General features: G+C 41.7%; 1 protein-coding gene across 1 annotated transcript; it reads left to right on the plus strand.

The window, feature by feature from the left end:
* The first annotated feature begins 1,006 nt into the window (after positions 1–1,006).
* Positions 1,007–11,184, plus strand: LOC109874513 (diencephalon/mesencephalon homeobox protein 1-A). The gene is made up of 5 exons (XM_020466440.2): positions 1,007–1,264; positions 5,642–5,807; positions 6,061–6,239; positions 6,758–7,142; positions 8,797–11,184. Exons 2-5 carry the CDS (start codon positions 5,654–5,656, stop codon positions 9,219–9,221), a joined length of 1,143 nt encoding a protein of 380 aa, XP_020322029.1. The 5' UTR covers positions 1,007–1,264; positions 5,642–5,653; the 3' UTR covers positions 9,222–11,184.
* Positions 11,185–15,465: the final 4,281 nt, after the last annotated feature.

Here is a 15,465-nt window from a genome sequence, read left to right on the forward strand (position 1 = left end):
CCGCAGTCATTTTAAGACAGGGGTTTTTGGAGGCTGGAATGGCGTCTTGTCTTCCCTATCCTAGCCCAAATCCTTCAAGGCCGGGAGAGATTGTAAAGGCACTAGCCTGGCATCTATTAGCGATCTCTCTAAAGTCTTTCCACCACGCTCTCTACTCCAATTGCATGAGGAAAGCCGAAAAGCAAATAAAAACCCACCTATAAGGTATTCGGTTCGCCAAAACGCAAAGACTTGCATCCATGCACATCACTAATGTCAAAGTATTCTGAGAAGTAAACATTTAATTGCAAAAAAATAACTCATTCTGAAATGTCTTAAGAAAAATAAAATGTAAATATGGACTTTTAAGAATGTATTAAACTTCAACAAGAATGTCTGTCACTGGTCATTGGGAGAAAGAAAACTTTGTTGGCATCCACATTGAAATTAAAAAAATTCAACATTTTCCATTTATAAATCAATACCATTCATGTTTAGACAAGTGTTTAAAATATTAGAAAATAATTATTCAATCTTATTTTATTTAAGTTTAAATATAGTTTAACCGCGTTTTAATTCTGGATATGTCATCCATCTCCCAATTAAGGGCTACACAATATGAAAACAATTTATGTATTCACTGATATCAAAACTCCCTCAAAGGCAAGAAAAACATGAAATAGAATATTCATCATCTATTACAAACATCTTATAAAGGCCTACTTATTTTGTACACTTGTTTTCCAGAATTAAAAGGAGTTGGTATTCTTCTTAGTCCATACATTTACTGAATGTTTATCAATTCAAACACAAATGCAAAAAAAAACACAAGTAGACTGACATATGGGAATCTGCAAACATTATATTCTAAAGTTTATGATTTCGAATAGTATAGGGTCATTGGCCAAGCGCCTGCTACTAGTGGGGGAGAAATCGTCTCTTTCTTTGATTGACAGCTTCAAGGACCACTAGAAAGCTTACATGACCTCACAGAGCACGCTTTAAAATCCCTCTTCAGCTCGTGGCCTGGTAGATGGCAGCTTCCTATGTTGAGCGCGAGACGCAGAGGATTCAGTCACGCGGAAAGTAGCAGAGTGCGCGTTTCACATAAGACAGAACTGTGGACTTGCAATCGTTCCTCCCAAATCGCATGAACAGCACGAGAAAGGTGGACATTATAAACAAGGAGACATTGCTATAATAAGAATCCTAAGAAATCACTTTAGAACCGGGATACACTTCAGCATCAGAACATCCAAAGACAACTCGGCTGTGTTGGCGAGAGGTAGGAACTTTGTGGACATCTCTAGGACTGGGTCAAACTTGTAACTTGTTCATACATTGCTGGAAACAACAGTGTTGATACAAATATGGTGACAAAAATAATATATTGGTGCACACTCTATGCATACAATATACCTTATCGTAATTGCACGATATTATGTTTTACAAGAAGTCGTCGTTGTGCTAATATCGAGCGAGCATTTACAGTTACAGTAATTATACTTTGGGTGCAGATCCGGCAAGACTCGAAGGAACAAAGTAGAACTGTATTGAATTCGTACAGATTCATGTACATTTTTGTTGAATTGAAATCTGATGCAGTAAAACTATCCAAGACATTACTAATTTACTTTAAAAAAAATGTTTTACTAGCAATTGGCTAGGCTATTTCATGGACTGTGAGGTCATGCAAAAATGAATGGGAGTACTTGCAATTTTTTTATCTTAAAAAACAAAACAAATGAATATGTAGATGTACATTGTTTTGTGGAAGCACTTCAGCGATTTCCAGTTAGGAATCAAATCATCCTTATATTGCTTTTTTTTATAGCCATAACAGCCACAATTTAGCATCATGTACACTTAGAAAAAAAAAGGTTCTGGTTAGAACCAAAATAGGTTATATTGCTTGCTTCATATATGGCACCCCTAAAGGTTCTGTATAGAACACTCTTGTAGGGTTCTTTGATCAGAACCCCAGGAGTTGTTCTTCACTGAACCAGCATTGGTTACATATAGGGTTCTATATATAACCTTAAGCGGTGCCATATATGAAGCAAGCAATATAACCCGTTCTGGTTCTAGGCAGAATATATTTTTTCTAAGACTGTAGGCCTCAATTATCTTTCATAATTCTTAACATTCAAACAAAGTTTATTTTCCACCCATCAGTTCAGATTGAATGAACCCATGCAATTGTGTCAATATGAAATTGCAATTAAATGCTGTTTTAATCGTAAATGAACGAATAATAGTTTGGTTTAGGCTGTTGTTAACCCGTGTCACCTCCTCCTCACGTGAAATTCACCAATCAAACACTTGTCTCGCGGCCTTTGACAGTCTGAAATACAAAATATGTCTTACCCCACGGGCAGATTGTCGCTTGCCATACACGAGTCGCCTAGGGCCCAAGGGTTTTAAGCATAAACATTTTCCTAATTTAGTCAGATCATAGAGTTGCACTGTACATGCCAATTTACATAATGCTGTTTTAATAATCGAAGCAATGAGCAGCGCTGCCTGTGGCACTCAAACATACAGCCCGGAGCAAGGATAGGCGTATGAATAGACAACAATGGCAGCTAGACAGAATAAGCAGGCTTGTGTGGTAAATATGGTAGGCCTATCATAAAAGCGTAATGCTAATTATCAATATCAAAAAGGAAACACATGAAAAGCGTGAATTTAAAAATGACAGTATAAGCCTATCCCTAGTTTCCCTCTCTCTCCACGCACGCACACCACGCGCGCACACACGCAAGCTGTTGAACCGCACTGTACGTCCGTCCGTGTCACTGTTGATGATGAATGGAGGGCCTCGCAGTCAAACCTATTTGCACTTCCATTAGACGGGGAGCCAAATGGGGATCAACATGCATATTTTACCCGCCGAGAAGCCATACATCTCAGCCAAAACGTTGCCCCGGGGCGATGGGATAAGAGGCCGCGAGAGAGGGGAAGGAGGAAAGCGGGCCCCATTCAACTCAAATACTTTGGGGAGCAAAGTAAATGTTTAGCGAAGCACCTTCTGTCCAGGCGAATTAAACTATTCCCTCTTGCCCTGTGATCACATTCATCAGGCACTGCAGTGACTTAATAGGTTGGGAATGGACACTGCGGGCATAATTTACACACCCACAGCTCCCATTTGCACACACAGACTGCTGCGAAATGGTTACCAGCTTCATGGTGCTATGTCTGATATTATTGCTCAAATGATTAGTTGTTGCAAAAACGTTTCAAAATGCAACGGGGAAAAGGCAAATTCGTATTTATTTGGATGGAGTCTTTGATTTCAATTATTTAATTAGTAAAACCATTTCCATAGCTCAATGGAGATCTATATTTGAACTCAATCAAATATTGAAATACATTTTGTAATAACACAATGATCAATATTATTCATACTATAATTAGGGTATAACATTATAAAGTAATAATATAAATATAATCATAACTAATAATAATAATAACAACAACAGCAACAAATAATAGTTTATTATCAGGCCTATTCAATGTTGCGCAGGTTACAACTATAGCCTATAATTTATGGTCTTACTTTATCATAAATTAACATGATCATCGGATTAACTAATATTGGATTAAGTATTGTGAAGTGAATTAACTTCAAATAAAGGCTTACTTGTGAAACATGTTAGCAATTATATTTCATATTCAATTAAATACATCAATTTGATCCTTATCACAGACTGCATAAAGTGCAGCATCACGGTTTTCAGCATTTAATTATGTGTGGATGAAATTAATTCATGACTTAATTTGAATTACAACAGCTTCTTTAGCTTTGGGGCGAGACTTGAGGCAGTTAATTATGTTGTATAATGTTCTTATGTCAAATGTCAGATTTTTAACATGGGAAATAGACATTTCGAAAACGACAACCTTTTTGAATGACTGGAATACCGAATTACGCATGGACTTATACATTTTTGGTTTATCTTCATCCAAAACATTCATATTAGAAACATTTTGTCCCCTGTAACCAATTGGTGAACTTTCTGTATCGCAGATGCTGAGTGGGCCAATGAACATAGGCCTAAAGGAGCACAGACACCGGTGAAGAACAAACTTTCTAGGCTACATCCCAGGCCTAGCATGTCAAAATGCTATAGTGAGGCAATTTAAGACTAGGAACTCTCTCTAGCTTCCAAGTCCCCAGATGCCTGCCATGCATAGGAATATTCATTTCTTGAACCTCTCTGTAATAGTCATCACTGCTCGAGCCTCCAAGATATCCCTTCTTGTCAACGATCTCGATACTAATACATATCTAATCGTGTCCTGAAGCGTTTCATTTAAAGCGGGGAAGGACCTAAAAAAAATGGAGGATGAGACAGTTGCCCTCGGAGACCTATATATAAGGCTTTGATTCCTTGTTGTTAAGTTATTCTGTCCAATAAACTCAAGGCTAGAATTTGGGTATTTTGATTAGGCTAATGGTAACTTAATAAAAACCAACTGTCCAACAAATGGTAGTTAAAATGGAATAGAGTGACTGCTAAAATTCATAGGCTAACCAAAGGACATAATTCTAAAGCAAATGTATTGACAGAAGGTATTTCAATAGCCTATCATAACCGTTCAATATAGTCCTCTGTGCTTTCAGGTTACCATCCTCGCCCGTAAAACAAATCGTTTTACAGATCCTGGATCTTAATTTGAGCCAGTTTGCTACAACAGGAAAATAATCCGGCATCAACAGGAAATGTGAATTATTATGTGATTATAATTCAGGGAATTTTTTTTAGGGATGGATACATTTTTCGTAAGGGAAAATCAAGTCTGAAATTTCAGAGTGGAAATTACAAACTTTAAAAGCCTTTTTAAACCTGAAATACACTACAAGTTTAAGAAAGTTATCTTGCAACAGGGTGATCAAATTAAGATCCTACATCTGTATTTCATTACGAAAGCATTTGATCAACGCAATGATCTCTCAAAGCATGCAGCGCTTTCAAATGGGATTTGCACTTTTGCTGGGATCACCGGGAAATGAAGTGATTTAATTAATTTATAAGGCATCCGTCACGCTCCATTAAGTGAACGAGTGATAATTACCCCAATTAAAATAATTTTGTATAATTAATGGCTTGAACCAAGCAATAATTGGATGTTAATGGATAACGTCCAGATATTAAAATCTGAGCCATGTCTAGCCATGTCTTCCGTGGCGAAAGGAAATGTTTGTGTATCGGATACAAATGACCACCAAGGAGATACACTTTCAAGGGACATACAAGATGATTGGGCCTAGTATATTACAAGCGCCAAACGACATTCACATTTTAACATGAACAAATTAAGCCATGGTTTATCAAGGATCAACCAACCAGATAACACGAAAGGTCTGCAACTTTTCACAAGGTGATCAAATTATGAAATACTGTATGCATAAATTGAACGTGCCCCACTGTCTACTCTAGGCCCTAACTACACACAGTATCGAAAATATCATAAAGAGTCAGATAATTTTAGCCAACAGTGCATTTAGACCGTTCATTACGCGCGTATCCAAAATGGGTAGGTTAACTCACACATAAAATAGCATACGAACAGCCCGGACATCAGTCATTAGAGATAAACAAATAAAAACATGCAAGCAAATATTAACATGATTTATGTGTGTGTGTTACCACAGGTAGTGGACATCATGCAGCACTATGGAGTGAACGGCTACTCTCTCCACGCGATGAACTCCCTGAGCGCCATGTACAACCTGCACCAGCAGGCCGCGCAACAGGCGCAGCACGCGCCAGACTACCGACCTTCAGTGCACGCGCTCACCCTAGCTGAGAGACTTGCTGGTAATTGAGTCCAACAAACATACTTTTACACACTTACACACACAAACACACACACACACACACACACACACACACACACACACACACACACACACACACACACACACACACACACACACACACACACACACACACACACACACACACCTTTCAATTCATTATAACTTTCTGACATATTTCGCACTGCCCATTCCCCTGTCCAATTAATTAAACTTGCCGTGTCTCTTCTCTTCCAACGGCTGCACATTTCAAGACATCATCCTCGAGGCTCGCTACGGGTCCCAGCATCGCAAACAGCGCCGAAGCCGCACCGCGTTCACCGCGCAGCAGCTTGAGGCCTTGGAGAAGACTTTCCAGAAGACCCACTACCCCGACGTGGTGATGCGCGAGCGCCTTGCCATGTGCACTAACCTCCCCGAGGCCCGCGTGCAGGTCAGTGGCGGTTCTAGATAATTTCAACTGGGGGGGCCAACCTGGGGCCAGTTGTACTGTTAGAGGGGCCAGATACATTAGACCTTATTGTTGTCATATCGTTTTCTTCACTGCACTGCAGGCATTAGCAAGCAAAAGACCATGTTCATAATCATTCAACAATTTATTAGCATTTTCTGTCTAATAACAGATGTAAAAAAAGAATGATAGCAAAAAGGGGGTCCAAATTTCAGAATACATAGTACCATAGTCTGAAATACACAATACTATTGGTATATATATATGAAATATTTATTAATTGTATCTGGTCAATCATAATTCCTGAAGCATCTTTAACATTGGGCAAAAAATGCCAGAAAGATTACTTAGGTCATTTAATTTATTTATATTTTTATACAAATTCTCAAAAGACAAATAGTAAAACACACACACAGAACACACCTTTCTCAAGCACCTTTTTATAATTACCAGGGAGCATGCTTCTAACCGTCTCCCAACCTGGCCCATTTTAAAAACAGGTGTGGTTCAAGAACCGCAGGGCCAAGTTCCGCAAGAAACAGCGCAGCCTGCAGAAGGAGCAGCTCCAGAAACAGAAGGAGGCCAACGGAGAGGGAGGTGACAAGGAGGATTCTCCCACCACCATCACTCCAGAGAACCATCTCCCCCCATCCTCCTCCTCTTCCTCCTTGGCGGTTGAGGGTCCGCCCTGTCCGTTGGTGTCAGAAATTAGCATGGAGTTAAATGTGACCTCGGCAGAACAGTCAGGCTGCGAGTCGGCCACTGAGGACAACGCCACGGATAAGGAGGAGGAGTCTAAGCCACAGAGGGAGGAGCTCAAGAGTGAGAGGGCGATGACGCCAGGCAATGTCTCTCCACCCTGCAAGCGGCTCAGTCCCAAACCTGGTAAGGACAAGGTCTTAAATTATGACTGGCACTTGTGCATCTCTAATATACATAGCTTCACTGGGGGGAGGCGTTAGAAAACAGACAAAGTAAATCAAATTTAGAGGCATCCTTCAGGATAGTCAATTAAGAGTAAACATATGAAATGCTGACATTGTCGTACAACTTCAGTTCATTTCAGTCATAGTGGAAAATTAAGAGGAGGCACGACAGCTTTGCTGGTTCTTAGTAAGTTATACATAGGTCTGCCTCCCTGCCTGCCAGAGAAACTTAGTTTAAAGTCCTACGCCAGTCTCCTTTTCACCCGACTTAACACCCGATTTACTTAACAAAAGGCATATCTCAATAAGTGGTCCAGGTAACCTCAAGAAATGGCACAAGTGGGGGGCCTTTCCTCTTTTGTTCGCTATTGCTTCTCAAGCAAGGGGGGAGGTCGATTACATTACAATGTCACCATCGGACCAACTCCTTGAATTCCCTGCTCCTTGAAGTTTGCAGTTGTGTCTAAAAAAACAACACTATTTTGCCCTTCTGTGTGTGTACTTTACAGCAGGGGTATTCAACGGGGGGGGGGGGGGGGGGGGGGACATATGTTTAACAAAGTGCCACTTACATTTTCATTTCAATGTTTTTATGATTATCGCTAGCAACAACAGACGAAACCAATTTTGAAATATACCTACAGTAGAAAAGAGAATCATCTTTCAAATGATGTCAACTTTGTTTCTCAAATATTGAGCAAATTACACTCATTGGAGCTAATTACACTCACTAGAGTATCTGACATAGGCTTTGAAAAAGCACCTGTGAGAACCAGTTGTGGCAAGTGACACTGGCTGCTGGAAAGATTTCCTGACTTGGACATACATTTTTGCCAACACATTGTGCTTGTTATGAAGTCTATTCACATGATTTTTTAGCTGTATTGTTTATATATTGTCATTTAAAATTTGTATGACTGTCCTGTATCAGTGTTGTGTTACTTGTCATGTTTGGTGTTTTTTTTGTGTACCCCAGGAAGAGTAGCTGCTGCTTCTGCAAAAGCTACTGGGGATCCACATAAACAAAAAAACAACGAATAAACCAGCAAAAAAAAAGAGCTGCTATTAGCGAACAAGTGTTTGGAGTTGGGCTAGCACAATTATCGTATAATAATCGTCATAATGCATACATTTTAGAAGGGGGGATTCAACTTCATATTCTATATATTCATTTTTTAAACAGGGGTGTCACCAAAGCTGTGTTGTATTCATTAGATATGTCTGTCAAAGATGCATTATAAAAAAATGACAATTATGTCAATAACTGTTACCATTTGCATATAAATTAATCATTAACCCAAATTCCATAATTGTCACAGCCATAGTTTGGAGTTACTACCAAATCTATTCATTTTAAAATGTTGAGTATTTGTCCTTTCCATTATCATTCACTGGATGATAAGACAAGATATGTGGGAAAAAAACATGTTTTCCTACATGATGGGGGTCTCTGGTTTGTCTGGTGGGGGTCTCTGGGAAAGAAAAGGTAGAAGACCCCTGCTTTACTGCATTTATAATTGCGTTATCACTTTTCAACTGGAAAAGTTAAATAAAAAATCCCTGGAGGACATCTTTAATGTTCTTGACTCTTATCCGTTTTCTCCTTTACTCAGAATCCCCCATGGTCTCTCCGTCTGTGACGCCCTCGTCCATTGGTGTCAGTGGTGGCATCTCCCAGAGCCACTCGTACTCCTCCTCCCCGCTCAGCCTCTTCCGCCTGCAGGAGCAGTTCCGCCAGCACATGGCTGCCACCAACAACATGGTGCACTACCCTTCCTTCGACATGGGTACCCCCTCCTCCCTGCCCTACCTGGGCATGAACGTCAACATGTCCTCGGCACCTCTGGGCTCCCTACCCTGCCAGTCATACTACCAGTCCCTGTCCCACCACGCGGCCCAGCAGGTGTGGAACAGTCCCCTGCTCCAGGCCTCTGGAGGCCTCCCCAGCCACAACAGCAAGACCACCAGCATCGAGAACCTCCGGATGCGAGCCAAGCAGCACGCAGCCTCCCTGGGACTGGACACGCTGCCTAACTGAGCCAGAGGATCTGAGTGCGGCCTAGCCGGGGCATCAAGACTACATCCCACCCATCCTATGTCTGTAACCTCCGTAGCCCTATAGGAACCATACCCAGAGGGTTTCGGGACATTGGTAGCCAGAGTTTAGAAAATCTAAATTACATTATCTCACCCTGGATCGAGTTCTCTCCTGCTTCTTGCTTTAACAGTTGCCTAATTTCTGGGCTCCCCACACAGCAGATTGAAACACAACAAAGCAACGTATACATTTTTTAAAAACGTATTTGACCAACAACACCTGATGAGTTTAGGTTGTCTTTACTCTTATGCTGCTTTTTGACTGTAACACCAGTGTTACACTAGTGTGTACACCCTTATGCTATAGTAGGGAAATTGTGTTTCCGTAGCTAGGGCTGACAGTGAGGACTTTTTAAGCGCAGAATCCACAACCTCTGCATAATCAAAACAGTGGTCCCAAGTGAGAGCAGGTCTGCCGGAGCCATGGCCCAGTGAGACACGGGTGCCGGTCCACGTAGATGGAAACAGGAAAGTCTGAGCCTTTTGGGTAAAACACTGAGGCAAATCCTGTATGGAAATACACCATTAAAAACGGGAAATGGACTCTAAACCTGACATTGTGAACGACCAGGCAATACATAGGGTCTCCACAGCTGAGCGAATACACTTCCTTTAGGACTATTTACCTGTCTAGTGTTGCACTTGGTGAAAAAAATACTTTGCTACGTAATGTTTACAGAATAGAGGCACTTTTAAGGGAATTTGAGTCTTCAAGGGGAAAAATAAATCTGTGCCGACGTTGGTGCCATTGAGAGACTACTTGTACCGTGGGACCATTAACAATTCAATTAGGCCTTGTATGTACATAGCACGTTCTAAAAAAGGCAAGCACATGCATAAATATAAACTCAAGCCATGTTCTCCTCAATTGCTTAATTAGAAGTGACTAATTTACCAGCTTAATGGCCAGTATTAAACTACTTTGTATGGAGACTGGCTTGGTAATGAGAAAATGATTTCAGTGACTAAATGTGCAACGCTTTTAATTACATTTTGCTCTGGGCAGAGGGGAGGGAAGCATATGCAATTAAACATGTATACCATTTATGAGTCCCTTATATCCAAAGCTCTGAACAAAAAAACGGCCACAAAGGTAAGCAAACAATGTGTCTCAACTCAGTGTGTCCTGCTGCACCCCCGAAAGAAGACGATACTACACAAGCAGATACACACCTGGAGAAATTAACCTGCATATTTCATGTTAACACCTATTTTCGCCATCTACCCCTTCTGTTGTAACTTGGTAACAACATCCCCACACAAACTGAATAGGGGGTCCTTCAGGGCTGGGGGAGTAGTATACAGAACTTCCTATTGTACCAGGAAGTTACTCTTTAAGCGCTTGGAGGAGTGGCCAGTCTTTCAATTCTTGTCAATTATGTGTCTGTGGTTCTCTCTGTGCTGAGATCCCATCAAGTCCATCCACTCTGACAATGTACATGATTTCAATATGTAAATTAAGAAGAAGTTTATCTATTAATGTTTACTAGTAAGGCAAATGTAAAAGGTTCTCATGTTGTAAATGTATCATAAACCGTCCCGAGTCGGGGATTCCTGTAGTTGTCAGTTGTAACATTGTAATCAATGGGCTCCCGCCATTTCCTTACCGTCTCTTCCCTGGACTACCAAAGGTATACCGCCTGGTCGTCTGTGTGTCTCCTCCAGTTGAGTTCCATTGTGGCTGTGATATTTAAAAGTTCTACTGTTTCTCTCCAGCTGTCTCTGTCATACTAATTGGTCCAGTGGTAGATTTAAAATGACGGAGAGAGTAATACATAGGCATTATTATTTTTTATCTTAACAATGTAGGTTCGAACAGTGATGTTGCAAAATAAACCCTAAAATAAAGCAATTCTTGGAGATCTTTATACACGAGGCTTCCTTCAACATGTTTTGGTTCGCCTATGACAAAGCTAGCCACAGCTAACGATTAGCAAACAGTCTTCTTATTCTACTTTTGATCATAAACGACATATAGTTGCCACTACAACATTGAGTTTGTAATACAGCAAGAATGTTACATGGGATTGAACAATAAAGTTCAGGGGGGCATAGAAACGGTCAAAGACCGGCTAATATTAATATTGCAATAGGGCAAGACAGAGTGCAGTGTGGAAGGGAAATAAACATTTAGAGGACGAGAGAGAATGTGGGAAACAAGGGTGACGGATAACAAGAGAAAAAGACAGAAAATATATATACACGGGAGAATGGCAAAATTACACACACAGAGAGAGAGAAGGTAATCTGGAAGAAATAAAAAGCACGTGGGGGCATAAGCCATCCCCGATGAATAAGCAGCCCATTATCCTGAAGAATGACGGCCCGGGGCGGTGATTATGCTGCTATTGTATCTTAAACAGCGTGGTTTGTCAAAATGCATAAGACACCCCCACCCCCACACACACACACACAAACAATACACGACACACACACAGTCTAGCCTCTGGTAGAGTTCTAGGTTAGGATCACTGCCATCCTCCCCACCACCACGTTCTCTGTTTTGCCTTGCTTTGCCTACTAAACTGTAATGCCGAGAGCCTGGGCTGTGACATTGTTCAACTGCTAATTGATTTGGCCTCGTTAGATAAATCCTCCCTCCCGGTGGAAATACAAAAAAAATAAAAATGTACACAGGAGGTATCACCTACTGTAACGGTGTATTTCTCTGTTGTTACAGACGAACACTACCTTTAAAAGGGGACACGTGGGACGACAACACAGATTAGCATTGCGAACGTGAACGTAACACCTAACCTCAACCTTGTTGTGTTTTATTACATCGTTTGTGCTCTATTCCAAGGGCATCCATGCTACAACACTGACATGGTTCTAGATACGTAAAGCCGAATGTCCTTGTTATTCGGGTTAGCAATTTCACCCCTGGGATTTTAAACCAGCAAACACTAGTAAGTGGTCTTTATCACAGCCCCAAACACAGAAATGCATGGACACACACATACACACACCGGTGCCTGAGGGCCCAACGGGGATTGATGTGGTGTAGATTGAAATGCCGTAGGGTCAAATGTTCAGCCCTTGATGCAGGATAAAGTGTTCTTCTCTATAACATCCAGAGGAAAGTCTGCACATTGCCCAAATAGCCTACCTCCCAATCCCAACAATATCCCTGGACATCAATCTAAAAATGTATCTAGGTGGAATAAACCTCTATAACATAGCACACTGGATCATTGAGTTGAGATCTCCTCTCATCATCAGTAACACAAACAGGACTCTTATCCAGTCAAAATGCTGTTCCGAGGTCTTTTTCATTTCGTATCTGTGGTCCTAAAGGAGGGTCAAATCACAAAACATAAAGTTGACCATCATGCAGAGCTGGTTCAAACAGGACAAGTGAGTACATACTACCTGTTTGGAGTGAGTATTTGGGTTCTGCTTTATTTTACAGTCCTGGTCCACATCACTAAGGATCTATCATGATCCATACACACCAACACAGTTGTGAAGAGGGCATGACAACGCCTCTTCCACCTCAGGAGGCTGAAAAGACTTGACATGGGCCTTCATATCCCCCCCACCCCTTTTTTTTGACAGCTGCACCAACGAGCGCATCTTGACTGGCTGCATCACCGCTTGGCATGGCAACTGCTTGGCATCCGACTGCAGGGCATTACAGTGGTTAGTGCTTAGGGCCAAGTACATCACTGAGGCCGAGCTCCCGGCCATCCAGGACCTCTAGACCAGGCGGTGTCAGAGGAAGGCCCGAATAATTGTCAAAAGACTCCAGCCACCCAAGACAAACTGTTCTCTCTGCTACCACACAGCAAGCGGTATCGATGCACCAAGTCTGGAACCAAGAGGACTCTGAACAGCTTCTACCCCCAAGCCATAAAACTGCAAAATAGTTAGTTAAATAGATACTGTAGCTTCACAGACTATCTGCATTGACCATTTTTGGACTCATCACACACGCTGCTGCTACTGTTTATCAACGGTCACTTCATTCCTAGTTATATGTACATGCACTTTACATGTTTGTGTGTGTGTGTGTATGTGGACACCCCTTCAAAATGAGTGGATTTGGCTATTTCAGTCACACCCGTTGCTGACAGGTCTCAAAATAAAATCGAGCACATAGCCATGCAATGTCCATAGGCAGACATTGGCAGTAGAATGGCCTTACTGAAGGTGACTTTCAACGTACCACCGTCATAGGATGCCACCTTTCCAACAAGTTAGTTCGTCAAATTTCAGCCCTTCTAGAGCTGACCCAGTCAACCGTAAGTGCTTTTATTGGGAAGTGGAAACATCTAGGAGCAACACCAGCTTATCCGCGAAGTGGTCGACCACACAAGCACATAAAAATCATCTGTCCTCAGTTGCAACACTCACTACCGAGTTCTAAACGGCCTCTGGAAGCAACGTCAGCACAATAAATGTTTGTCGGGAGCTTCATGAAATGGGTTTCCGTGGCCGAGCAGCCGCACACAAGCCTAAGATCACAATGCGCAATGCCAAGCGTCGCCATTGGACTCTGGAGTGGAAACGCATTCTCTGGAATGATGAATCACACTTCACCATCTGGCAGTCCGACGGACAAATCTGGGTTTGGCGGATGCCAGGAGAACACTACCTGTCCAAATGCATAGTGCCAACTGTAAAGTTTGGTGGATGAGGAATAATGGTCTGGGGCTGTTTTCCATGGGTCAGGCTAGTTTCCTTAGTTCCAGTGAAGGGAAATCTTAATGCTACAGCATATAATGACATTCTAGACAATTCTGTGCTTCCAACTTTATGGCAACAGTTTTGGGAAGGCCCTTTACAAAGCAAGGTCCATACACAAATGGTTTGTAGAGATCGGTGTGGAAGAACTTGACCGGCCTGCACAGAGCCCTGACCTCAACACCATCGAACATCTTTGGGACGCCAATTGCGAGCCAGGCCTAATCGCCCAACATAATGCTTGTGGCTGAATGGAAGAAAGTACTCACAGCAATGTTACAACATCTGGTGGAAAGCCTTCCCAGAAGACTGGAGGCTGTTATAGCAGCAAAGGGGGACCAACTCCATATCAACGCCCATGATTTTGGAATGAGATGTTCGATGAGCAGGTGTCCACATATACTTTTGGTCATGTAGTGTCTCTATCAATTACCTCGTACCTATGCACATCGACTTGGTAATGGGACCTCATGTGCAAGTTCTCGTTACTCATTGTGTATTTAATTTTACTTTTATTATTAAAAGGTTTTTACTTTTTAAATATTTCTCTATTTTCATTCTCTCTGCATTGTTGGTAAGGGCCCGTAAGTATGTCCACACCTGTTGTTTACAAAGCATGTGACAAATAACATTTGATTTGTATACTTACATATATACACCAAATAGCTACACATTGCTTTCTTTGCTACTGAAGGAAATAATTGAAGCTGTTGATATCAAAGCTGAAACATTTAAGGGCTGACAACGTCCAAGAATAATTTAACAAGTAACCGATAGTGGGAAGACTGTTGATGCAGCTGAACTTGCAGATTGCTGATTCCTTCAGAAAAAAAAGGATGTTTGCCAGAAACGTTATTTTCGAGAAGAAAAATGCACCCTGGCTCTTTAATTTTTCTGACACGGCCTCGGCAGCGAGCCCTCCTGCACAAAAATCCCAGTGTATTCAATCAGTGTTTTTTTCTCACCCGCCTCTGTTCTCTTAAAGGTTTTAACCACGCAGAGAATGAAAAGTGCGAACGTAAGAAACCCAGGCCCATTGAGGTGACAGGCTCTGCCAGAATATGATCCTAATCCTGTTTCCAGCATTCTTTTAGCCCGCTGGCATCGCAATTTAGCCACATATTCTCTGAGCTGTCAACCCAGGGAAATCCCTCTAATAGCGCATTGCCCAGATACACATCAAAGTGCTCCTGGAAACCACCAGGAGCTTAGTGACACACACACACACACACACACAACTCTGATGTTCAACAGGCTTTCAAACATTGAAGCATTAAAAGTTTGAAGACTTTCAAGCAAGACCGTGCTCAGAATAAATGCATCACCTTTCCACATGTTTGTTGAGGAGAAAGTTCCTGATAAAGAAAAGAGAGGGGGGGAAGAGACAAGATCTAGAAACAGAGGACAAAGAGAAAGAGTGATGGCCAGAAGAGGACAACAGGTGGTTGAACTCTGCAGCCCGGGACACGCTTCTTTAGTTCCACTTGATCTCCCTTTCT

This window comes from Oncorhynchus kisutch, linkage group LG30 (assembly GCF_002021735.2).
Source record: "Oncorhynchus kisutch isolate 150728-3 linkage group LG30, Okis_V2, whole genome shotgun sequence".
In the NCBI taxonomy this organism is placed as follows: Eukaryota; Metazoa; Chordata; class Actinopteri; order Salmoniformes; family Salmonidae; genus Oncorhynchus; species Oncorhynchus kisutch.